Source organism: Polyodon spathula, chromosome 41, assembly GCF_017654505.1.
Source record: "Polyodon spathula isolate WHYD16114869_AA chromosome 41, ASM1765450v1, whole genome shotgun sequence".
Lineage (NCBI taxonomy): Eukaryota > Metazoa > Chordata > Actinopteri > Acipenseriformes > Polyodontidae > Polyodon > Polyodon spathula.
The window spans coordinates 3561490-3586724 of record NC_054574.1 but is presented as its reverse complement, the minus strand read 5'-3'; the positions used below and the strand labels follow the sequence as shown (position 1 = coordinate 3586724).

The window sequence follows — 25235 nt, the reverse complement described above, 5'->3', positions numbered from 1 at the left end:
CTCAGTTTTTACCCAAAAATTCCCCCGTTTTACAATAGCTTCAAATCAGTATTTACTGATTTTCACCACCATTTTGGCCTGTTAAATACCAATTTACACCAAGAAAATCCAAGACTTTACTCCCAGTAAATAAATGGAATAAATGCAGGTATATCTTTTTTGTGTAATATCATACTGAAGCACTGATACAGGGTACCTTCATCAGCTTTACACAATTTGCATTCAAACTCAATAGGAGCAGGTGAGCTGCTGTCCCGACAGCCCGGGGTATTAGCCCTGATGCTTACCTGGAAAACTGGGGAATTACTTATTTTCACCCTTGTTAAAAAAAATTAAAACAGTTATACATTCACAGGAAATGTATATAAAATAGAAACCAGAAACAAAGGGCTGCTCCTTATAGTATTATGAGCATTTCAGTGCTGTGCAGCAACTCATTTTTTTCTAATCTTATGTTTTTTTCCAAAGCGATATTAAGTTCGGATCCGTGTGTGTATACCTGATAAATGTGAGTGATAGTAACCGGAGTGTGACACTAACCAAAGTGCTGTAATCAGGAGCTTGTCCCCATTGACTGCCTTTATATTCTGGCAGGGTCATATTAAGCATGTTTGATTGTGCAACAACCTGCCATATCAACTTCTACAGGTCTATAGCAGTCACATAATGTCTATTGTTAATTTCCCACCCTCTCCCTAACCTTTGCTATGAGCCTCGCCCACACAGTGAGTGTTTATCGGTACGGGGGCTCCGGGTGGTGCTGCTTGTGTCGTCTCTGGAGCTGCTGGAGTCGCACAGCCCTGGGAGGCCAGCCTGGGATCTGTCCAATCACCCGCAGACCTACAGGAAGGCCCATGCCAGAGCAAGGAGCACGAGGCAGGAGAGCAGCAGGAGGCTGTCCTGGATGGGAGCCCAGGGGAGGGAGTGCGGTGCTGGGTGCTGGAGCTGGGGTGGAGGGCAGGTGGAAGGAAGGTATGAGGATAGCTGGGTTGAGGCCGTAGCGGAGCTGGAAGACTCGAGGAGGGGCCTGGGCGGGAGAGCCATTGGGGATGGGCTCCTGGTTCTTCAGGTTTCCTGGCTGCAGCTTCTTCAGGTTTCTATCCTGTTTCGTCACTTCCTGGAGTTTTTCGGTCTGTGCACGACGGATGTGGCAAAGCTTTCTGGAGCTTTGGAATGATTCGAGAAAAGCGTCTAAAGGCAAGGAGTGCTCCATGAACTGTGACAACAGCTCCTGCAGAAATCAAAGCAGAGAACACTCAAAGGAATTGCAGCTTACAATATAATCCCATAACACCTCCACCATGCACATATATTCATTTTCTAGGTCTCAAATGTGTAGTTTTAAACATGGTATCTGCTGCTCCAATAGCTAAATGAAATCACTGTGTGCAAGCCCAGCATTGAAACTGTCTTGCACTTCCTGGGTCACCTGGAGGGTGAAATTGTTCCCACCCCTTCACTGGCTTCTTTCCTGTCGTTAACCAAACAGCTTCTTCACTGTTATCTGTCATGCTTTCAGCAATACAATGTGTTAGTAAGACCTCATCTAGAATATTGTGTTCCATTCTGGTCACCTCGCTACAAAAAGGATACTGCTGCTCTGGAAAGAGTGCAAAGAAGAGCGATCTTCTTTTGCTGGTTTAAAAGGCATGTCATATGCAGACAGGCTAAAAGAATTGAATTTATTCAGTCTTGAACAAAGAAGACTACGCAGCGATCTGATTCAAGCCTTCAGAATTCTAAAATGTACTGACAATGTCAACCCAAGGGGCTTTTTTTTTATTAAACTTTTTTAAACTAATAAATAAACAATTACCATACAAACATTACAATAATATGTTGCCTAAAACATAATAACACAGTATTTTCCTGTGACAGGGAGAGAAGGCGTCTGAGCTGCAAGTCTACCCCTTGACCAGGAAGGGCGCTGGGTAAGGTTTGTGCTACACCTTCCGAGATGGGTCGATGGTGGGATGAAACAGGAAGTTGTCCATCTTGGGGGGAAAAAGGGCGTAGCTGTATGACTGCGGAACAGCTCCACTGTGATCATCTGTTCTGCGGGCGGTGATTGGACAGGGTCAGTTTACACTTGCCAGTTATTGCTAGCAATTTTCTAATCTACATTTGGCAATTTATTGCTTGTGATATTGGAAGCAATTTCATGGCAATTCAACATGGCACTATCCAAGGTTGCAGCAGCAATAACAATAACATCGTATTGTATTGACGACGATGAGATGGAAAAGAAATTAAAAAAAGAGGAAAACGTGGAATCTTCCAAAATGTAATGACAGAGCTTGCTTTAGAAGATCACCATTCTTACAGTAGATGCTTCGCTTAGATGTAAAATGTTTTGAGGAACTGGTTGATCTCACAGCGCCCCGAATACAAAAGCAAGACACACACTTCAGGGAATGCATTTCTCCTTCAGAAAGACTGGCAGTTACTTTGAGGTTTTTAGCAACAGGTAATTACAGTAACAGACTGGCCATGTCAGTTTTGTTTACAACAAGATCAATTTATACGAGACGCAGTGACCTGACGCAACTTAATATTGTGCATTACTCAAACTAGAAAATGACATCTTACATGGTTATGGATTCGTATCATTATTATTATTATTATTATTATTACAAGTAGTAGTAGCAGCATTAGTATTTTGTTGTCATTTAATAACAATCCATCACAAATAAACATTAATATTCATTCATTTCTTTAATTTTACATTTCTTTAGCCTATGCTTGGCACAGCCTATGTTCCCACAACTCCTCCAGATGTTGCGCAGCACTCTACTTTAACTGTATCTTGCGTCATGGGAAATAAGTTAACCATGAAATAAGTTAGCGTTTGCCTTTTGAGCCTTTCTGCGCACGCGCAAATTTTAGAAGTTAAAGGCAAGGTTCTGTGGAGATTTGTCCAAGATTTTACAGATGCCATTTGTATTTTTTTAAGAAACGAAAACAGGTATTGCAGACAGTATTTTTTGGTTTAAAATGCGATGTTTTATCATCTTTATCGAACCAACTTCATGAATTAATACAATACAGAAAACACATTTTATTTTATTTTTAAAACATTTTATTTTATTTCTAAAACATTATTTTTCTGTTTAAAAAAGTAACATTCGTCGTCTTATCAAAGCGTAAATGTACGTTTAAGTTTTTATAAACACATTTTATTTAAAGCGCTCGCTGTGTTTGGATGTGCAGTGTGGTTTGTAGCAAAAATAAATATTTTAAAAACATTATTTTGTCAGTATAATTTATGTTTATGTTTATAATTTATTTATATGCTTAAAGTTAACCGCTATTATTAAATAAAATACAGCATGATACAATAGAACGTGTTATTAATATTATAACAATGTGTTTTCGATTTTAGCCACATATAACATAGCTTTAATAAAGATCCTGACAACATTTTTAGAAGTAAAACAATTTTCTGAATTAAAGTTTACCAACTTCTAAAATTTGCACGTACAAAAAAAAGGCTCAAAAAGGCAAACCTAACTTATTTCTCGTGTCACAGGATCAGCATCGGAGCCTGGGTCCAGGATCAGATCCCTTTAGCACAACCCAACACATCACCGGCTCAGCATCGGAGCCTGGGTCCAGGATCAGATCCCTTTAGCACAACCCAACACATCACCGGCTCAGCACCGGAGCCTGGGTCCAGGATCAGATCCCTTTAGCAAAACCCAACACATCACCGGCTCAGCATCGGAGCCTGGGTCCAGGATCAGATCCCTTTAGCAAAACCCAACACATCACCGGCTCAGCATCGGAGCCTGGGTCCAGGATCAGATCCCTTTAGCACAACCCAACACACCACCGGCTCAGCATCGGAGCCTGGGTCCAGGATCAGATCCCTTTAGCACAACCCAACACATCACCGGCTCAGCATCGGAGCCTGGGTCCAGGATCAGATCCCTTTAGCAAAACCCAACACACCACCGGCTCAGCATCGGAGCCTGGGTCCAGGATCAGATCCCTTTAGCAAAACCCAACACACCACCGGCTCAGCATCGGAGCCTGGGTCCAGGATCAGATCCCTTTAGCAAAACCCAACACACCAAGGCTCAGCATCGGAGCCTGGGTCCAGGATCAGATCCCTTTAGCAAAACCCAACACACCACAGGCTCAGCATCGGAGCCAGGGTCCAGGATCAGATCCCTTTAGCAAAACCCAACACATCACAGGCTCAGCATCGGAGCCTGGGTCCAGGATCAGATCCCTTTAGCAAAACCCAACACACCACAGGCTCAGCATCGGAGCCTGGGTCCAGGATCAGATCCCTTTAGCAAAACCCAACACATCACCGGCTCAGCATCGGAGCCTGGGTCCAGGATCAGATCCCTTTAGCACAACCCAACACACCACCGGCTCAGCATCGGAGCCTGGGTCCAGGATCAGATCCCTTTAGCAAAACCCAACACACCACCGGCTCAGCATCGGAGCCTGGGTCCAGGATCAGATCCCTTTAGCAAAACCCAACACACCACCGGCTCAGCATCGGAGCCTGGGTCCAGGATCAGATCCCTTTAGCAAAACCCAACACACCACCGGCTCAGCATCGGAGCCTGGGTCCAGGATCAGATCCCTTTAGCAAAACCCAACACACCACCGGCTCAGCATCGGAGCCTGGGTCCAGGATCAGATCCCTTTAGCACAACCCAACACACCACCGGCTCAGCATCGGAGCCTGGGTCCAGGATCAGATCCCTTTAGCAAAACCCAACACATCACAGGCTCAGCATCGGAGCCTGGGTCCAGGATCAGATCCCTTTAGCAAAACCCAACACATCACAGGCTCAGCATCGGAGCCTGGGTCCAGGATCAGATCCCTTTAGCAAAACCCAACACATCACAGGCTCAGCATCGGAGCCTGGGTCCAGGATCAGATCCCTTTAGCAAAACCCAACACATCACAGGCTCAGCATCGGAGCCTGGGTCCAGGATCAGATCCCTTTAGTACAATCCAACACATGACAGGATCAGGACCTGATGCCTTTAGTACAATCCAACACATGACAGGATCAGGACCTGATGCCACTAAGGGCCTCATTCACTAAACAGCGGTAATGTTTTTTTGTTTTGTTTTGTAATGTTTTGCACGCTCGTTGTGACAAACTCAAAACCGTACTTACCTTTTCTTAAAAGCGTCCTTATATATTATAATAAAGTGTGTCTAAATCCATCCATCCATCCATCCATCATCATTAACTGCTTAATCCTTTACAGGGTCGTGGTGAGCTGCAGCCTAACCCGGCAGACACAGGGCGCAAGGCAGGACTGCACCCTGGATGGGATGCCAGTCCATCGCACCACACACACACACAAACACTCACACAGAGGGCAATTTAGAATGATCAGTCAACCTGAACAGCATGTCTTTGGACTGTGGGAGGAAACCACAGTACCCGGAGAAAACCCACGGGAAGAACATGCAAATTCCAAACTGTGAGGCAGCAGCGCTAACCACCACGCCAAGGTGCCACCCAAGTGTGTGTAAAATTCTGTGTGATATGACAACTTGCAAATGAATCATTTAGCTTGCTTTATTAGCTTAGTGAATAGAGTGACCGCAGGTGTGGCTTCCCCCTGCCATGCGGTAATTCTGGTCCTTTACAGCCGTTTAGTGAATGAGGCCCTAAGTTTTCAATCTTGATTTAAAAACAGTAAGGCTAGCAGCTTCTTGACAGAAGGATGAGCATCCCATAACTTAGGAGCTTTATAACATGTGTTTCTTTACAAACTGCACACTAGAGACACATGCAGCTAATGGAAGTGCACAATGGGGAAGATGTATGGAATTATTTTGTTAGCTGCAATTACCAAATTACAGCACTTTACAAACATCGAACTCAGAACTGAGAAATCTAACTTATTGCAAACTTACAACATTTTTTAGTCTCGTGCCTGCATTACCAAGTTGTTGGATCAACCAATCACAGCCAGCGTGACAGTATGGCTGTTCAATAGGAGCCCACAGCCCATAAGGCATGCCTGGTCCTGAGTAGGATCACTCCCACTCCCCAACCCTTGTCTGTAGACTCACCTCTGATTCCTTCTCAGCTCTGTCCACCTCAACCTGGAGAAGGTTCCTGGCCTCCTGGGGGCTTTGTTTTTCCAGGTAGGCCTCTGTTAGGAGTAGGACAAATAAGTCTCAAAACATAATCAGCATTAAATGATGAGAGCCAGAGTGTTCCAAGAGGGTTGGCAGCCTAATCTAATGCTTAATGATGAAGGACTGGGAGGGAGGCAGTGTGGTCTAGTCGTTAGAGCTGAGGGGCTGGGAGAGAGACATTGTGGTATAGTGGTTAGAGCCTAGGTTTTCTATTCATAGAAATGCTAAGAAATAAATATATACATATAAATAATAATAAATAAACAATAATAATTCATGACTAAAGGAACATGAACATGTACCAAATTTTAAAAAAGTAGCAATAACTAATGCATTAAAGGGGTTCTAGCTGACACCAATCTGAACTCTCAAGAGTGAAACTGTCCCCACCCCTTCGGGGGCTTCTTTCTTGTCAGTAACCAGCAAACTGCTTCCCTCATAACTGACACACTTTGCAGCCAGCGCCATGTAACAAACAACCAGCAAACAGAGAGATATCCTGGCATGTTACCAGGACACACAACAGGTAAGATTTAGACAATTACTTAATTACTTATAACCCCTTTAAAGTGTTACAGAACAACCTGCAGTGTTTACAGAAACACATTAAGTTACCTTTGCTGTATCCTGTGCTGTCGATATCCCTGTGTAATATTCTGAAACATACTGCAGACTCAACATCGAGTGTTCGACAGGAGAAAGATCATTTCTCTTATAAGGATCGTTTCCAGATCCCGCTCTCTCCTGCAACTAATGCTGCTTTTCCATTCCCACAACAAGCCACTCGTTTCAATCACCAGCATTGTCCAGGAGGGAGCATGGACTGGATACACTGAATCTTAGAACAAAATGGTCCTTCTCCTGTGGAGAACGTTCCAGAATAAAAGCTGAAAAAAGTCATTTCCTATCTGATGTAAGTGATATGTGAATAAAAATATCAAAACAATCAGGATCATGTTGAAATATATACTGCTGCAATAAGGATCTCATACAGTGAAGGACCAGGTTAGCTATCTCATACAGTGAGAGACCAGGTTAGCTATCTCATACAGTGAGAGACCAGGTTAGCTATCTCATACAGTGAGAGACCAGGTTAGCCATCTCATACAGTGAGGGACCAGGTTAGCCATCTCATACAGTGAGGGACCAGGTTAGCCATCTCATACAGTGAGGGACCAGGTTAGCCATCTCATACAGTGAGGGACCAGGTTAGCTATCTCATACAGTGAGGGACCAGGTTAGCTATCTCATACAGTGAGGGACCAGGTTAGCTATCTCATACAGTGAGGGACCAGGTTAGCTATCTCATACAGTGAAGGACCAGGTTAGCTATCTCATACAGTGAGAGACCAGGTTAGTTATCTCATACAGTGAGAGACCAGGTTAGCTATCTCATACAGTGAAGGACCAGGTTAGCTATCTCATACAGTGAGGGACCAGGTTAGCTATCTCATACAGTGAGGGACCAGGTTAGCTATCTCATACAGTGACAGTGAGACCAGGTTAGCTATCTCATACAGTGAAGGACCAGGTTAGCCATCTCATACAGTGAGGGACCAGGTTAGCCATCTCATACAGTGAGGGACCAGGTTAGCCATCTCATACAGTGAGGGACCAGGTTAGCTATCTCATACAGTGAGGGACCAGGTTAGCTATCTCATACAGTGAAGGACCAGGTTAGCTATCTCATACAGTGAGGGACCAGGTTAGCTATCTCATACAGTGAGGGACCAGGTTAGCTATCTCATACAGTGAGGGACCAGGTTAGCTATCTCATACAGTGAGGGACCAGGTTAGCTATCTCATACAGTGAGGGACCAGGTTAGCTATCTCATACAGTGAGGGACCAGGTTAGCTATCTCATACAGTGAGGGACCAGGTTAGCTATCTCATACAGTGAGGGACCAGGTTAGCTATCTCATACAGTGAGGGACCAGGTTAGCTATCTCATACAGTGAGGGACCAGGTTAGCTATCTCATACAGTGAGGGACCAGGTTAGCTATCTCATACAGTGAGGGACCAGGTTAGCTATCTCATACAGTGAGGGACCAGGTTAGCTATCTCATACAGTGAGGGACCAGGTTAGCTATCTCATACAGTGAGGGACCAGGTTAGCTATCTCATACAGTGAGGGACCAGGTTAGCTATCTCATACAGTGAGGGACCAGGTTAGCTATCTCATACAGTGAGGGACCAGGTTAGCTATCTCATACAGTGAAGGACCAGGTTAGCCATCTCATACAGTGAGGGACCAGGTTAGCCATCTCATACAGTGAAGGACCAGGTTAGCTATCTCATACAGTGAGGGACCAGGTTAGCTATCTCATACAGTGAAGGACCAGGTTAGCTATCTCATACAGTGAAGGACCAGGTTAGCTATCTCATACAGTGAGGGACCAGGTTAGCTATCTCATACAGTGAGGGACCAGGTTAGCTATCTCATACAGTGAAGGACCAGGTTAGCTATCTCATACAGTGAGGGACCAGGTTAGCTATCTCATACAGTGAGGGACCAGGTTAGCTATCTCATACAGTGAGGGACCAGGTTAGCTATCTCATACAGTGAGGGACCAGGTTAGCTATCTCATACAGTGAGGGACCAGGTTAGCTATCTCATACAGTGAGGGACCAGGTTAGCTATCTCATACAGTGAGGGACCAGGTTAGCCATCTCATACAGTGAGGGACCAGGTTAGCCATCTCATACAGTGAGGGACCAGGTTAACCATCTCATACAGTGAGAGACCAGGTTAGCTATCTCATACAGTGAGGGACCAGGTTAGCCATCTCATACAGTGAGGGACCAGGTTAGCCATCTCATACAGTGAAGGACCAGGTTAGCCATCTCATACAGTGAGGGATCAGGTTATAACTAAATAAAACTAAATGTCCCAATTCATAGACACTTACTGGGGACAATAGTCAAGGGTTTCCATCAGCATAGTGACAATAGCCTGTTTATTAGTCGGGTTAGTAAGTTCTCACATACAGTGGCTCTCAAAAGTATTCATCCCCTTGGACTTTTCCACAATTTATTGTGTTACAACATGAAATCACAATGGATCAATACAAAAAAATGCCATAATGTCAAACTGAAAAATAAAATTTACAAATTGTTCTAAATTAATTACAAATACAAAACAAAAAATAATTGATTGCATAAGTATTTAACCCCTTGAGTCAATATTTGGTAGAGGCACCTTTGGCAGGAATTACAGCCATGAGTCTATCTGGATAAGTCTGTACCAGCTTTGCACATCTGGACACTGCAATTTTTGCCCATTCTTCTTTGCAAAATTGCTCAAGCGCTGTCAAGCTGGAGGGGGACTGTGAGGCGTGAGTGTATTAAATGGAATGTCCAGACAGTAATTTATGTGTACAGAAATAAAATAATTTATTTTTATTCTCTATACACAACAAAATGATTAAATAAGAAAAGAAAACAAAATGGTGTGAGGGAAGGAGTGCAGGGGTGAAATCCAAAACAAACCATGATGACTCGTCTTTAATTGTCTTCGTGGCGACCCATACATAAACAAAAAAAAGACAAAAGAAATGTTAGTGTTTTTTGTTTTAAAAATCCCGCTGCACCAAACCAGTCTCTCCCTCCACCCGTTACTCCTCCTATTTTACTTTCGGACCCACCCCGAACACAGTAGTACGTTCCCTTTAGTATGTAATGTCCCGCCTCTGTAGTCAGTGGAACACCAATCCCCAACTGACAAGTGTCCTTATCCTTCACTTGACTCCAGTGGCTGGAATTTACATACTCGTACTTCCGCCCCTCACCAAGGTGCCGCCCCTCAAAAGATGACTTTTGCCATGGTCACGAGATCTTGGTAAGGGAAGTCCCGAGTTGGTTTGATGCCATCTACTGTCGGGAGGCTGAATCACAGACCGAAAACCCTTTGACTCATCACAGGGACCTTTGGTGAACAGCAATTTTCAACTCTTTCCACATATTCTCAATTGGATTGAGGTCCAGGCTTTGACTGGGCCACTCCAGGACATTGACCTTTTTGTTTTTAAAAGCCACTCCAGTGTGGCTTTGGATGTATGTTTGGGGTCATTGTCCTGCTGGAAGATGAATCGTCTCCCAAGTCCCAGGTCTCTTGTAGACTTCAGCAGGTTTTCCTCCAGGATTTCACTGTACTTTGCTGCATCCATTTTGCCCTCTATCTTCACGAGCTTTCCAGGCCCTGACGCAGAGAAGCATCCCCATAGTATGATGCTGCCACCACCATGCTTCACGGTAGTGATGGTGTTCTCAGGATGATGTGCGGTGTTAGGCTTGCGCCAAACATAGCGCTTAGCACTGAGGCCTAAAAGCTCTATTTTGGTCTCATCAGACCATAGAATCTTCTTCCACTTGGTCTCAGAGTCTCCCACATGCCTTCTGGCAAACTCTAGCCAAGATTTGATGCAAGTTTTTTTTCAACAATGGCTTTCTTTTTGCCACTCTCCCATAAAGGCCAGTTTTGTGAAGCACCCGGGCTATTGTTGCTGTATGCACAGTGTCTCCCAGCTCAGCCGTGGAAGACTGTAACTCCTTTAGAGTTGCCATAGGCCTCTTGGTGGCCTCTCTGACTAGTGCCCTTCTCACTCGGATACTCAGTTTTTGAGGACGGCCATTCTAGACAGATTCACAGTTGTGCCATATTCTCTCCATTTCTTAATAATGGACTTTACTGTGCTCCGGGGGATATTCAATGCCTTAGAAATGTTCTTATATCCTACCCCTGATTCATGCTTTTGAAGAACCTTATTCTGGATTTGCTTTGAATGTTCCTTCGTCTTCATGATGTAGTTTTTGTTAAGAAATGTACTAACCAACTGTGGGACCTCCCAGAGACAGGTGTATTTAACCTGAAATCATGTGAAACACCTTCATTGCATACAGGTGGACTCCACTCAACTAATTATGTGACTTCTAAAGACAATTGCTTGCATCAGAGCTTATTTAGGTGTGTCATAGCAAGGGGGTGAACACTTATGCAATCAATTATTTTCTGTTTGTAATTCATTTAGAACAATTTGAAGATTTTATTTTTCACTTTGACATTATGGACTTTTTTTGTGTTGATCAGTGGCAAAAACTCCTAATTAAATCAATTTTATGATTCCATGTAGTAACACAATAAAATGTGGAAAAGTCCAAGGAGGGGTGAATACTTTTGAGAGCCACTGAACATTTGCTCCCAGCCTCAGCCTGAAAAACATTATGACTATAAGAGCCCTTCCGTAGTCATTGTTCATGATCTACTATGCTAATACGATTGCAGTGCAGTGTGAAAGACCTTGAACAGCAGCACTAAAGTGAATAGTGGAGGAAAGTGAAGCCATTGTGGCTCTACCGTGGAGTCAGCATTGCACTGAACACTACTGTGCTGTGGAGCCAAGATGGCTGCAGTTTCATATCACAAGCCTTCTCTAGTCTACCTTTGGGATTGGCCTGAGATAGTATCACTAGCAGAGTCTAGTAAACATTACAAAGCTAACAGGATGAAAGCTTCTAATCAAGACTGAACTGCACAAGGCTTCAAATGAGAACAGAAGAAGAACACAGCAGCATTTACAAACAAGACGCCATTCGGCCCTTCAAGTTCATCTGCTTCCAAGTAGCTGATTGATCTCAAAACTTTGTCAAGTTGAGTCTTAAAGCATCCGAGTGATTCAGCATCAACATGAACATGCCCATTCCATCCCCTCACTATTCTCTGTGTGAAGAAGTGTCTCCTTCCCTTTGTCCTCAGTTTGTCTCCACTTAATTACCAGCTGTGTCCTCTGTTCCTGGTGTCTGTACTGCGCTTAAAGTATTGGTTAGGGTTAACTTTGTCAACTCCTTTTAAGATTAAAAAAACTTCAATCATGCCCCTTCTAGTTCTTCTTTGTTCCAGGCTAAATAGATGAAGTTACAGGCATGCATGTACAGTACATACGCACACATTTCTCCAGTTAGCTCCATATTCTGATCATCTCAATAATAGTTTTAATACAGCTCTCCAGATATACAGATGTACATTCAGGTGTCTTCACTGTATCAGACTGTACACTGATTTACTGTAGAACAAGTATGTCAGTAACACCCGTCTCCCTCCATAGCTGCTGATTGAAAAGTTGCTGACCATGCTGTATATCAGCAAGCATCATGACAACTGGATAGATAATCCATTACCCAGATACATGCAATGTGTGCAGCGCAGCATCCAATAAGAATGAGCACGCTTCATGACATCTAGATAATCCATTACCCAGATATATTCAAAATAGTGTGACCAACAGTACATGACAGATGGACAGATATCTGATATTCTCAGTAACTTGAACTAAATGTTTAGTTTCATGACAACTGGATAAGCGATTTTCCAGATGGAGAAATCTGTGAAGTATGACACATGTGTACCAGCGCCTCCTCTATATCCATACATGTGAGACATGCTTTTTAAACGTTTGAACTTGTACATATTTTCTCTGCCTGGGATAAGATGTCCTGGAATCTTTAATGGCTCATTTCTCCTGAGTACAGTTGTGATGAATGCTAGGAATGGGATCTGCAAGCTATACGGTCGAAACACACACACACATATATTCACAATGGTTCCATGTGGTTCTAAAATATGTAAATAATATGTAGGGGTGACTGATCTTAAACTTCTAAATCAGTGTTTGCTACAATCTGCATTTACAGCATGCTCTGAAAATCCGTACCAGTCCCTGTTCATTTTACCAGCACTGCAGTACAAAGGTGGTTATTTGTTTGTATCGTCTGTGGTTCCCTTCAATCAGATAAAGATCAAATCTGTTTCCGGACATTTTCAAGAGGCACAGAAGCAATTGCTTTTTAACATGTTGTGTCAATTGGTTTTTCTACAAAATAATGTGTTAATCATATATACAGAAATACTAAAAGAAACGTAATAAATGAAATGACAAATGTTTCAACTACAAGTTGCTGTCAGCAACCACACAGTGCAGGGAAGCAATCATAAATGCTTGTGTATAAAGCCAAGAGTGCAGAGTACAAATCCATTGACGCTCTAATGAGGTTGTATAATGCATTGGTGAGAACATTCTGGTCACCGCAGTACCAAAAGGACACTAGAAAGCTAGTTTGAGAACCATATAATGAATGGCTGTGCATGATGGAGAACAATGACTTTAAGATGCTCTTAAGGGGTCTGTGGTGACTGATTCGCACCCAGCCTCCGCAGTTACAACAGCTTCCTGTCACAGCTCTCTAACACCGCAGGTCTGACCTGAAACCCCCTACAGGTCTTTGTGATGGCTGAGGGGACTGTAAAAGTTAAACATTTAAATAAAGGGAATTCTGTTTGTATAAATTGTGTGTGTGTGTATATGGAGGGGTGGGTGGTTGAAGGAAGGGGGTGAATTATGTTTGTATAAATTGTGTGTGTGTGTGTGTGTGTGTGTGTGTGTGTGTGTGTGTGTGTGTGTGTGGAGGGTGGGTGGTTGAAGGGGGTGAATTCTGTTTGTATAAATTAAAGTGTGTGTGTGTGTGTGTGTGTGTGTGTGTGTGTGTGTGTGTTTGTGTGTGTGTGTGTGGAGGGGTGGGTTGTTGAAGGGAGTGGACTCTGTTTGTATAAATTATGTGTGTGTGTGTGTGGAGGGGTGGGTTGGTTGAAGGAAGGGAGTGGACTCTGTTTGTATAAATTGTGTGTGTGTGGAGGGGTGGGTGGTGGAAGCTTTGCAGAACCACAGTGATCAATTCAGTCAGTGTCTACCACACTCGAACACTAACACGGAGGGCTTGAATCCTCGTGATACCAGGGAAGCAATCAAAAAGGCATGCTTGTGAATAGAAGTGTGCAAATCAAAGGACACTAGGAGGGTGTAGAATGCATTGGTAAGACTGCACTTCGTATACTGAGTTCAGTTCTGGTTACCTCATTAGAGAAAGCCGAGTATTTGAAATACGGTGTTTACATGCACTAATACTCCACTAACATTCAACAAGATAGCTTATATAATTCTGATTACTCTAATACCACGTTTCCATGAACCCCAGAACTCGGGAAGGTGCTAGAGTCGCCCCCTCTGTGTCGACTCATGTTGGCGGTGGCGGAGGTATTATTTGGAATAGTGCTTACCTTGTTCTGAATATGCTCTTTATATTTTTAAGAACAGTAATGAAATATTAGACTGCCTGTAAACATACACTGAACCATGAGCTATACAAAGAGTCAAAGAGAAAGAAGAATTAGGGGATGACTTGATTTTAAAATCTAAAAAATCAAGAAAAGTTGAAAGGTCTGTATCAGCTCTTTATACTGCGATGAATCAGAAACGCTGCAACAAAACCAAACAGCAGTCGTACGAACAATGTTGATTTTATCTTCATTCAGAAAATGGTGACCTTTGTGCACTGCTCGTGTCCTTCTGTCTGTCTAACTGTCTGTCTGTCTGTCACACTCTATATAGTAAGCACAATAATTGTCATGATTTTGCGCCAATCTTCACAAAACCTTTACACCCCTAGCCTCCTGCAGACATTTCGGATTACATTTGGCTAAAATCTGATAAACTCTGTTTTTTATGCACAGTAGTGAGGTGGACACATACAGTAAATAGAGGGACCTGTCTCACATCATGCTGTGGATCTTGGAATTGTTTCATACTGGTCTGGCAGGGACACTTCAGACTGCTTATATTAAAGTAGATGTACAGAGATGCCTCAATCTGCTTATATTAAAGCAGATGTACAGAGACGCCTCAATCCGCTTATATTAAGCATGTCAATACCGAGGTTCAACACAATTTAATAAACGCTTGTCCAGATATTTGCAAAACTGTAAGTGTGACATACAGATGGACACATGTACGGACAGATATCCCCATATATCCCCAGAATCTGATACTCTCAATAATTTACGCAAAACATTCATCAGAATTGGATAAGCTTTTTTTTCATACATACAGATAACAGAATAAGTTATTCCACATACTGTAATTAAGTCGTTTTAATATACTTTACCATGATACTATTTGCTTACCTAATGAAGATCTTAAATAACACTTATCTGATTTTCAGAAGCAAACCTCAGGCCCCCCGGAACTCAGCACCTAACCACAAGAGAGCAGAGTGCAGCAGCAAGGTGCATAAAAGCTGCACAGCACTGCCAGAGCAAGAACCAGAGCAAGAGCAAGAGCCAGAGCAAGAGCCAGAGCCAGAGCCAGAACCAGAGCCAGAGCAAGAGCCAGAGCCAGAGCCAGAGCAAGAACCAGAGCAAGCACCAGAGCCAGAGCCAGAGCAAGAACCAGAGCAAGAGCAAGAGCCAGAGCAAGAGCCAGAGCAAGAGCCAGAGCAAGAGCAAGAGCCAGAGCCAGAGCAAGAGCCAGAGCAAGAGCCAGAGCAAGAGCAAGAGCCAGAGCAAGAGCAAGAACCAGAGCAAGAGCAAGAGCCAGAGCAAGAGCCAGAGCAAGAGCAAGAGCCAGAGCAAGAGCCAGAGCCAGAGCCAGAGCCAGAGCAAGAACCAGAGCCAGAGCCAGAGCCAGAGCCAGAGCAAGAGCAAGAACCAGAGCAAGAGCCAGAGCCAGAGCCAGAGCAGAGCAAGAGCCAGAGCAAGAGCCAGAGCAAGAGCCAGAGCAAGAGCAAGAGCAAGAGCAAGAACCAGAGCAAGAGCCAGAGCAAGAGCAAGAGCCAGAGCAAGAGCCAGAGCCAGAGCAAGAACCAGAGAGAAGAGCCAGAGCAAGAGCAAGAGCCAGAGCAAGAGCCAGAGCCAGAGCAAGAACCAGAGCAAGAACCAGAGCAAGAGCAAGAGCCAGAGCAAGAGCAAGAGCAAGAGCAAGAGCAAGAGCCAGAGCAAGAACCAGAGCAAGAGCAGACAGAGCCAGAGCAAGAGCCAGAGCAAGAGCAAGAACCAGAGCAAGAACCAGAGCAAGAGCAAGAACCAGAGCAAGAACCAGAGCAAGAGCAAGAACCAGAGCAAGAACCAGAGCAAGAGCAAGAGCCAGAGCAAGAACCAGAGCAAGAACCAGAAGAGAGCAGAGCAAGAACCAGAGCAAGAGCAAGAGCCAGAGCAAGAGCCAGAGCAAGAGCAAGAGCAAGAGCCAGAGAGCAAGAGCCAGAGCCAGAGCAAGAGCCAGAGCCAGAGCAAGAGCAAGAGCAAGAGCAAGAACCAGAGCAAGAGCCAGAGCCAGAGCCAGAGCCAGAGCCAGAGCCAGAGCAAGAACCAGAGCAAGAGCCAGAGCAAGAGCCAGAGCCAGAGCCAGAGCCAGAGCAAGAGCCAGAGCCAGAGCAAGAGCCAGAGCAAGAGCCAGAGCAAGAGCCAGAGCCAGAGCCAGAACCAGAGCAAGAGCCAGAGCCAGAGCCAGAGCCAGAGCCAGAGCAGAGAGCCAGAGAGCCAGAGCAAGAGCAAGAGCCAGAGAGCCAGAGCAAGAGCCAGAGCCAGAGCAAGAACCAGAGCAAGAGCAAGAACCAGAGCAAGAACCAGAGCAAGAGCAAGAGCCAGAGCAAGAACCAGAGCAAGAGCAAGAGCCAGAGCAAGAACCAGAGCAAGAGCAAGAGCCAGAGCCAGAGCAAGAGCCAGAGCCAGAGCAAGAACCAGAGCAAGAGCAAGAGCCAGAGCCAGAGCAAGAGCCAGAGCAAGAGCCAGAGCCAGAGCACCAGAGCAAGAGCCAGAGCAAGAGCAGAGCAAGAGCAAGAGCAAGAGCAAGAGCCAGAGCAAGAGCCAGAGCAAGAGCCAGAGCCAGAGCAAGAACCAGAGCAAGAGCCAGGCTAAAAACCAGACACTTGGAGTCTGCTGCTATTCATGTACTGTAGTTGCAGCTAGCAAAATAACTTATGCACAATTCAGTCTGAAACGTGCAGTTTCAAGATACACATAGCAAACATACCTTTATATATATATATAGCTAACATTTCATTGGTTTCAGATTTTCCTATATGACAGATGCACACATTATGGCAAAAATTTATTAAGCTGTTACAGACGAATAATTATCGCACTCTCCTTGCAGATGCGTCAGTGCTACAATTCCGGTCAACTTCCTAAAGTGGCAAAGCAGTAACTAAACTGCTATTGAAAACACGTAACAGTAAAAAAGCAGTGGCTGTTACTCTTACGATTGTGTTTTTTTTGTATTGTATATTTTTTTAAGAATTAGGGAATAAGTACAGAATACAGTCTGAGCCACCTAATTGGGATACTGATAATCAGGATTTCTGCTTAAATGGGACGCAACTCTGGGAGACGGTTCTTCCAATGCTATTTATGTTGTTTAATGGAGACATCACTTAGCTTAAATGGGATGCAGTATTTTCAAATGATGAACAGAGATCGCTTTTCAGAGCAAGACAGGTTTGCGTAGCAGTGCAGCGAGTACATGAGTACACTGTGACTGGCGTAAATCACCTTGAACTCCCGAAGGAGCTGGAGTCCCCTGTGGTTTCTCAGGCTGCTGTTGCAAGAAAGTTGGCACGTAAACATTACAGGTGATAAGATGTGATTTAATTATTTTCATTTCATGTAGAAATAAAAAAAAACAGTGATTCTTTTTGTTTAGGAATTTTAAAAAAATCGCTTGTATTTTAAATGATGTATTTAACATGTAATCATAATGTGATGTGATTTACTTATTTTCCTTTTCATTTAAAAACAAAAAAGTGTGACTAAGTGGTCTCTGCTGCCTCTCGTTTAATTGGGACAGCCGCTTATTGAGGATATTTTTACTTTCTCACGAGGTGTCCCGATAAAGCGACGCCGTCTGTAATATAAATCAAATAATATACTGTGATCATAATAAACCAGAAGGAACTGAATCTATTTAGCCAAGAACAGAAGAATTAGGAGGGATGTGATTAGAGTCTCTGGAATCTTAAAAGGATTTTACAAAGTTAACCAGAATCAATACTTTATGCGCAGTACAGAAACCAGGACCAGAGGACACAGCTAGTAATTAAGTGGAGACAAACAGGACAAAGGGAAGGAGACACATCTTCACACAGAGAGTGGTAAGGGGATAGAACGGGTTACCTAGTCATGTTGTGAGGCTGAATCATTTAGATCCTTTAAGACTCGCCTTGACAAAGTTCTGAGATCAATCATCTGCTAGGAACTGGATAAGCTTAGATGGGCTGAATGGCCTTCTTTCGCTCGTACATTTTCTAATTAATGGACAACCTGCTAAACATTTATAAATAAATACGTATTATTTAAGTATTATTTATAAATACTCAGTTACTAACTTTAGGAAATGTTTGGGATTTTGTTTTAAATGTAAAGACATCAGTGAAACAAACACACCAGAAATTAACAAAAACACAGCGACAAAGTGTAATAATGAGCCGTGGGGTCCTGGAACTCCCCTGAGCAGTTCAGAGAAACACTGACCCGGGATTCTCTTTTAGCTGAGAAACACTGACCCAGGATTCTCTTTTAGCTGAGAAACACTGACCCGGGATTCTCTTTTAGCTGAGAAACACTGACCCAGGATTCTCTTTTAGCTGAGAAACACTGACCCAGGATTCTCTTTTAGCTGAGATTCTCTTTTAGCTGAGAAACACTGACCCGGGATTCTCTTTTAGCTGAGAAACACTGACCCAGGATTCTCTTTTAGCTGAGAAACACTGACCCAGGATTCTCTTTTATCTGAGAAACACTGATCCAGGATTCTCTTTTAGCTGAGAAACACTGATCCAGGATTCTCTTTTAGCTGAGAAACACTGATCCAGGATTCTCTTTTAGCTGAGAAACACTGATCCTGGATTCTCTTTTAGCTGAGAAACACTGACCCGGGATTCTCTTTTAGTTGTCCGCTTACCTTGCATTTTCAGTACAGTGTTTATTGCGAGACTTACCAATGCGCTCCTGCTTGTCCCGACAGCTTGCCCACAGCAGCTCCAGATCCTGGTATTTGCCAGCGAGCTGCAGTTTGCCATTGTCCAGCCGTGGGCGGAGTGAGAGAGACTCTTCAGCCAGGCTGTGGTTGATAGTCAGCAGGGTGTCCCTCTCCAGCTGTAGCTCCTGGAACTAGACAAGCCAGGAGAGTGAGGGGTGAGGGGGGGGGGGGATTTAATTGAATGGAGACTTCTAGTCAAAATATTTGTCACTGAAACATTTTGGTTAATGTTATGATAATTCCATTGAGGGGTTCTCTTATATTATAAACCACAAGAGCTAAAAAAAAAAAAAGTGCACTGAAGTTATTTTGCAATGAGGTTTTTTTGCCTTATTTAACAGGGTGGAGGCTGGGTGTGAACAGGCTACCCAGCACACCGCAAGGAGGCATCTCAACCACAATGCAAAAGAGCCAGGCTCATCTGCATTCATGGCTTTAGAGCTTTTAACATCATCTCATCTCACCGGCAAGGGGACAGAATCTGTAACGGTAGTGCAGAACACAAAACTGCCGTTCACTCTTTCCAGTTTAACCACAGCGATCGGCTGCAGCCAATCGATGAGATCTGAGCGACACAACGGGGCCCTAGCCAAACATACACTGCTGGGGCCCCACCTTCATATATGAATAACAACAAATAGACGATCATATATATTAGAGAACTGACAATTGTGAGGGTCTGGAACCAACTGCCGGTAATGTTGTTGAAGCTGACACCCGGGATCCTTCAAGAAGCTGCTTGATGAGATTCTGGGATCAATAAGCTGTCAACTATAAATGGTCAACTATGCCAAATTCTAGTTATGACAAAAGTTTCACACACTGCTCTAAACTGAACGACTGACCAAATCTGGCAGAAACAGTTTAACTAAAGGTGGTGTGCTAAACACATTTCAAAATAAATTCAGAAGATCCTGTACGTCAAATGCAGAGCTTGATAATTACCTTTCCGGATTTACTGAATTCACTGGATTTGCTGATTGCTATCCAATTTAAAAAACAGCATACTTCTATATAGGAGGGTGCTCAGACTTTTTTCCACTAATTGTAGGTTCCCTATAGTCCAAAAAAATATATAAAAAAACAGTCGTATCGTCAAATCAGGATTGCCAAACTTTGTTAATTTCGTTTTTACTGACATACTGATTTTTTACTGACACTATTGTTTTACTGACATCAACAAAAATCTGAAACAATAAATTACATTACAAAATGTGCTAGTTTTGTGTACTTACATTTCTTTAGGTCTTGTTTACTACTTATGGTCATACATGTACACATTTGCAGGCTGGATTGTTTGCTCCACTAGTCTGAAGCTGGTGCTGTTTTTAACAGCAGTCTGATGATCAGAATTCCATTCCGAATGTCTGGAGACAGTGTATTTCTTACATCTGTTTTTACAAGGCTCACCTGATAAAAATCTCGCTCTAATTCTGCACTACTATGTGGCAAAGCCAACATATTAATGGCAAACCTGGCAAGTGTAGGAAAACGTGGCTCTCCGCTAGGTGTACACAAGAGAGCCGTTTTCATTAGCTGCCAGATTCCGTCTATGTTCCATCAAGTCATTTGTTGCTGGACAAATTCAGGTTATCCAGCCTATTTCCAAATAACAAAAAGGCATTGAAGCTGGAAGACATCTCCCAAGCTCGCTGTGCTTTGGCTACTTGGTTGAAGAACACATACTAATGTCAGCACAGTATTGTTAATTTTAATACTTTTCACTGCCATCACATAAGGTGTAGGTATATGGCATTCAAGCTGATTGGGAAAGCTGCACAGCAATACAAATACATACCAGATTTACTTCGATCCAAAATCACAGATATATATTTTTTTATTTACATTTTAGTGTTAAAATATGACAGACATTTAGTGTGGCATAAGGTAGGTGCTGATATGGTATATACAACCCCTTTATATATTAATATGTGTGCTACTACTGGTTCAACTACTACAGCTTAATCCTTGTCAACACTGTAAAGGGTAACTCGATGCACACCTACTAATATAGTATCAATGCATAGTTATGTTTCCAAATCTACCATGGGATTTTATCGGCTGTATGTTTAAAGAATATACCATGGCACGTTGACTCGAGATTATATCACATGAGGTTTCTTTTATATTTTCATTTCTGGTCTAACGCCCCCTCCCTCCCTTTCTTTGACCACAAATTCAGTTTTGTTGAGAGTAACTGGAGTTTTGACAGTGACTAGGGCTAGCTTCCTCTGTCTGTGAAAACAAACACCCTCTCTACAAAATAATACTGTTAGTACCAGCTTCCTCTGTGTGTGCAAACACCCCCTCTACAAAAAAATACTGTTAGTACCAATAAACACTTTAGAAAATAAATATAAAGAGGCCGCCTTTTCAAAGTTTCCTGCAGCCCAGTAAAGCACAGTGAAAGCCTGGTGCTAAACCGTAACCCATATGGTAAAGCCTACTGAAGCACGGCAGACCATGTAGTCTATGGTAAATGCATTAGCGTAGACATGGAGAAACTGCAGAATGACCGTGTAGGCTTTACTAGAAGGGCCAATTCTAAATAACACCCAGCTGTAATATTGTTTGCTAACGACAAAGAACTACTCCTGACTACCTTAACATAAATCCCAAGAATTAATTGAAGGGCCCAAGGCATTTATAACTGCAAATTTGTACGAGAGGAAATTTACCAACGTAAACTTTTCGTGAAGGGTTTCCTTAGAAACGGCTTTGAGATCTATTGTACTAATGGCCAGCATGTTAATAATTTCCAACTAAATGAAAAATAAACCAACAATGTAAAGTCCCTTTTCTATAAAATTGTGACCGCCTTAAATTGTTCGCCAGCTTGCGTTGTTATGAACATTTATTAAATAAAAATAACTAAAGCCACATAACGCTGCGGTCCACAGAAAGCTTCAGGTTGTGTGTTTAAGCGATAAAGGCATACCCATAACAATTACTCGCAGTGCAGTATCTACCTGCACACAATCCTGGCAACGCCACCACTCAGATATTAAATTGGCAAGCATTACTGCTCCATTATAGCTACGTACAGGATTTCTGCACATGGTTATTTAATTTATAGTATAGAGTAGGATTTTTGGCACACGTATAACGATATATAACACACACAGAAATAATACTGTTCACATATTTGTATTTATCAATTCTGCTCAACACATTTTTTTACATTAGTATTTTAACGATTCTGTTGTTTTTTTTTTTTGTTTTTTTCTGGCGTATAAAAATAGCAATATAACCTTCTGACTGAGTCTGACGATTTGGTCCATTGTATTCTCTTCTTGCAAGAGGTCCCGGAGCTGCCCTGTGCTGAGTATCCTAAGCCCGTCCGGCACCGGGTTCTTGCTCCCCCGTGTGAACCGGGACATGCTGACGCCGATGGCTCAGGCAGTTCCAGAGGCGGTGCTGTGATCTGGTCTCATCCTGAATCTGTTACAGATGCACATAGTACTGCTCCTGTCCCTGAAGCGATAACTCCACACATGAGACTCTGCTCTGCCTGAGACAATGCGAGTTACTGCCAGTTGCTAAATCAAAGATAGTTCTCCTGAAAACCACACAGGGCGCACTCGACTCTTAAAGAGGCAGCGAAGTAGCAGATGTTTTGCTTAATTTAACATGTGCTTATTGTATTAGTTTATTTTTTAAAGCCAAACACGGAGGTGTTGCAGGTTTATTGTCAGAAGAGCACTTTAACCCTGGATACACTAGCAAGTGTAACTGCTTTTAAAGGTTTTTGGTTTTTGTTTTTAAATTATTATTGTTCAGGTTTTCATTTTCTCTTTCTGTTACTCTGGTAGTTTGCCTAAAAGAGGCTGTGAGAAGTACTTCCTGTCAAGCACAAATTGTGCATGTTTGTCGTCGTTTGCATAGTTGTTTATTTTTGTTTTATATAAAAAAGTTAGCGACAGTAGGTATGATTCCATTAAACTTTTTTATGCATTACTAGAGTGGACAAGGATACTGCATATGACATAATCTACTTAGATTTTCAAAAAGCGTTTGACAAAGTACCGCACGAAAGGCTATATCTAAAGATTAAATCAGTAGGAATAAATGGTAAAGTAGCAACATGGATTCATAACTGGTTACAAGATAGGAAGCAGAGAGTTATAATTAGAGGCCAGGCATCAAACTGGAGTAACGTAACAAGTGGGGTACCACAGAGATCAGTACTGGGACCATTGCTATTCTTCATCTATAGGAATGACTTGGACCAAGACATAATCAGTAAACTATGCAAATTTGCAGACGACACAAAACTGGGTGGGGCAGCCAACTCCAAATCAGCAACTTTAATAATAAAGAGATTTAGACAAGATTCAAGCTTGGGCTGAGACATGGCAGATGACATTCAATGTGAATAAATGCAAAGTCTTGCACATAGGGAGCAAAAACATTACAGGCAAGTGCAGCATGAACAGTAACAAAATAGTGGAGGCTATGTACGAAAAGGGCCTGGGGGCAGTAGAGGAAGAATAGCCCGCCATCTCTGTTGTCTTTTTCCTTCTTTCTCCATACTCTTTCGTTTTGTTTACTGTTCTCCGGCCAGAGCTTCCTCTGGATTGTATACTGCAAGGTCTAATAGAGGAAACGCACAGCTTCTTGTCTGACTACCAGATTTAATCCAGTAGTAATATATTCAGATACCAAGGTAGTTGCCTCATTACTCTGAAGTCCTGGTTTGAATTTTAAATCTCGGATTGAGTTGACATCTTGATCTGCATTGCATCACCACAGTTGAACAGGCATTGCAAATGTAATGGGGGGTGGGGGGGGGGGTGGGGTGGCAAAGTGGCTTGCAGTGTGCAGGTGTAGAGGTGATGAAGTTCTCAAACAACAACAAACAGCAGAGTTCAGTTCAAACAGTTCTTTATTTTGTTGCATGGTTTGGCACTGTTTCCAGTCTTTCTACATGGTTGTTAATGTAATTTATCATATTTTTCCACCATTAAGAAAACAGTATTCTAATATTTATCATGTGCAGTACTTTGGGTCTTGCACATTTTTTATTTGTGCAACTTTGCTATGGACTTCTCATTTTGACTTGTTCCTCGTGAATTTTTTTTTTTTCTTTTTAGATAAATTGATTGTGTTTCCAGTTTAAGTTTGCAAAAAACAAGATATACAATTAATGGTAAATGTGCATGTTTGACAATAGAAAACACCCACCAGATTGCAAGTGGTTGCATCTGTACCAAAATCTGACAGCGTACCACTTGACATTGCATGGGTTAAGTTTTGATCCACATACCACTTTCTAACACTACACCTGTACTGGATCATTATTTTGTTCATTTTCCAAACAGTCCAGATATTTCTGTTAGTATCAAAAACTCAGCGAACCTGCTTCAAAATGTACAAAACGATGGTAAATAACAAGATGGCTCGTGTCACTTTGGTCAGTGCTTTCATCACACATTCCGCAGGCAAAGGATACATCTACCGCTGATTTCAGGTTTTCACTGAAAAGGTAGTCGCCAAATGTATCACTGTTTATGACAACAGTTTATGCACTACAGTGCAGTCTTCGGAAGGCAGTGGAATTGGGTACATTTATGTGACAATGTCTTTAAAGACGCTACCTGTTGTAAATTGTAACAGCTTTTGTTAAACTGTAGTGTTGGCAAAACCGAGATAATCCTGTGCGTCTTTCTGGTGCAAGTTTACAAATGTCGATATACACCTGACCCTACTGTTTTCTTCCGCTTCTCTTACAACATCTCCTTTTCTGCTGCAGACATGTTTAATATTTTTGTCCTCTTATACCATTTCTCGGCATGATCTCTGGCCACTGTAGATTTTAACTGCTTCATTAACTGACCACACCTCATGCATTACATGCTACTATCCCTGGACCGTTCAAAAACAAAATATTTAAAATATTTACCCAAGTAGGATTGAAAAAACTTAGTTTAGGTTTCGGTGTGTATCTGACACTGGACTGCCATCCTGTCTGCATTATTTTATTACTTATTATTATTTAGTATTATTATTATTATTATTATTAGTTTATTATTAGATCATATTAATAATAAGTGTTTAATAATAATAATAATAATAATAATAATAATAATAATGTAGATTAGGAATAGCAGAGGGGTACAGTACAGCTTCAAAAAAATATGGAAAGTTGAACAATGGTAATACTTATTACTCCCCTGTCGGGTCAGCACAACACACCAATCAACATTTGTCCAATTTCAGTTATTTCTTGAAAATGTGTCACCTTCTCGGT

The 25235-nt window shown here is 42.6% G+C and overlaps 1 protein-coding gene across 1 annotated transcript; it reads right to left on the bottom strand.

Annotated features, from left to right (window-relative positions):
* Positions 1 to 6: 6 nt before the first annotated feature.
* Positions 7 to 22503, bottom strand: vps37d (VPS37D subunit of ESCRT-I). The gene is made up of 4 exons (XM_041236567.1): positions 22237 to 22503; positions 18945 to 19116; positions 6059 to 6141; positions 7 to 1231 (listed from the first exon to the last, which is right to left on the bottom strand). The coding sequence occupies exons 1-4, from the start codon at positions 22363 to 22365 to the stop codon at positions 734 to 736; spliced, it is 882 nt and encodes a 293-aa protein (XP_041092501.1). The 5' UTR covers positions 22366 to 22503; the 3' UTR covers positions 7 to 733.
* Positions 22504 to 25235: the final 2732 nt, after the last annotated feature.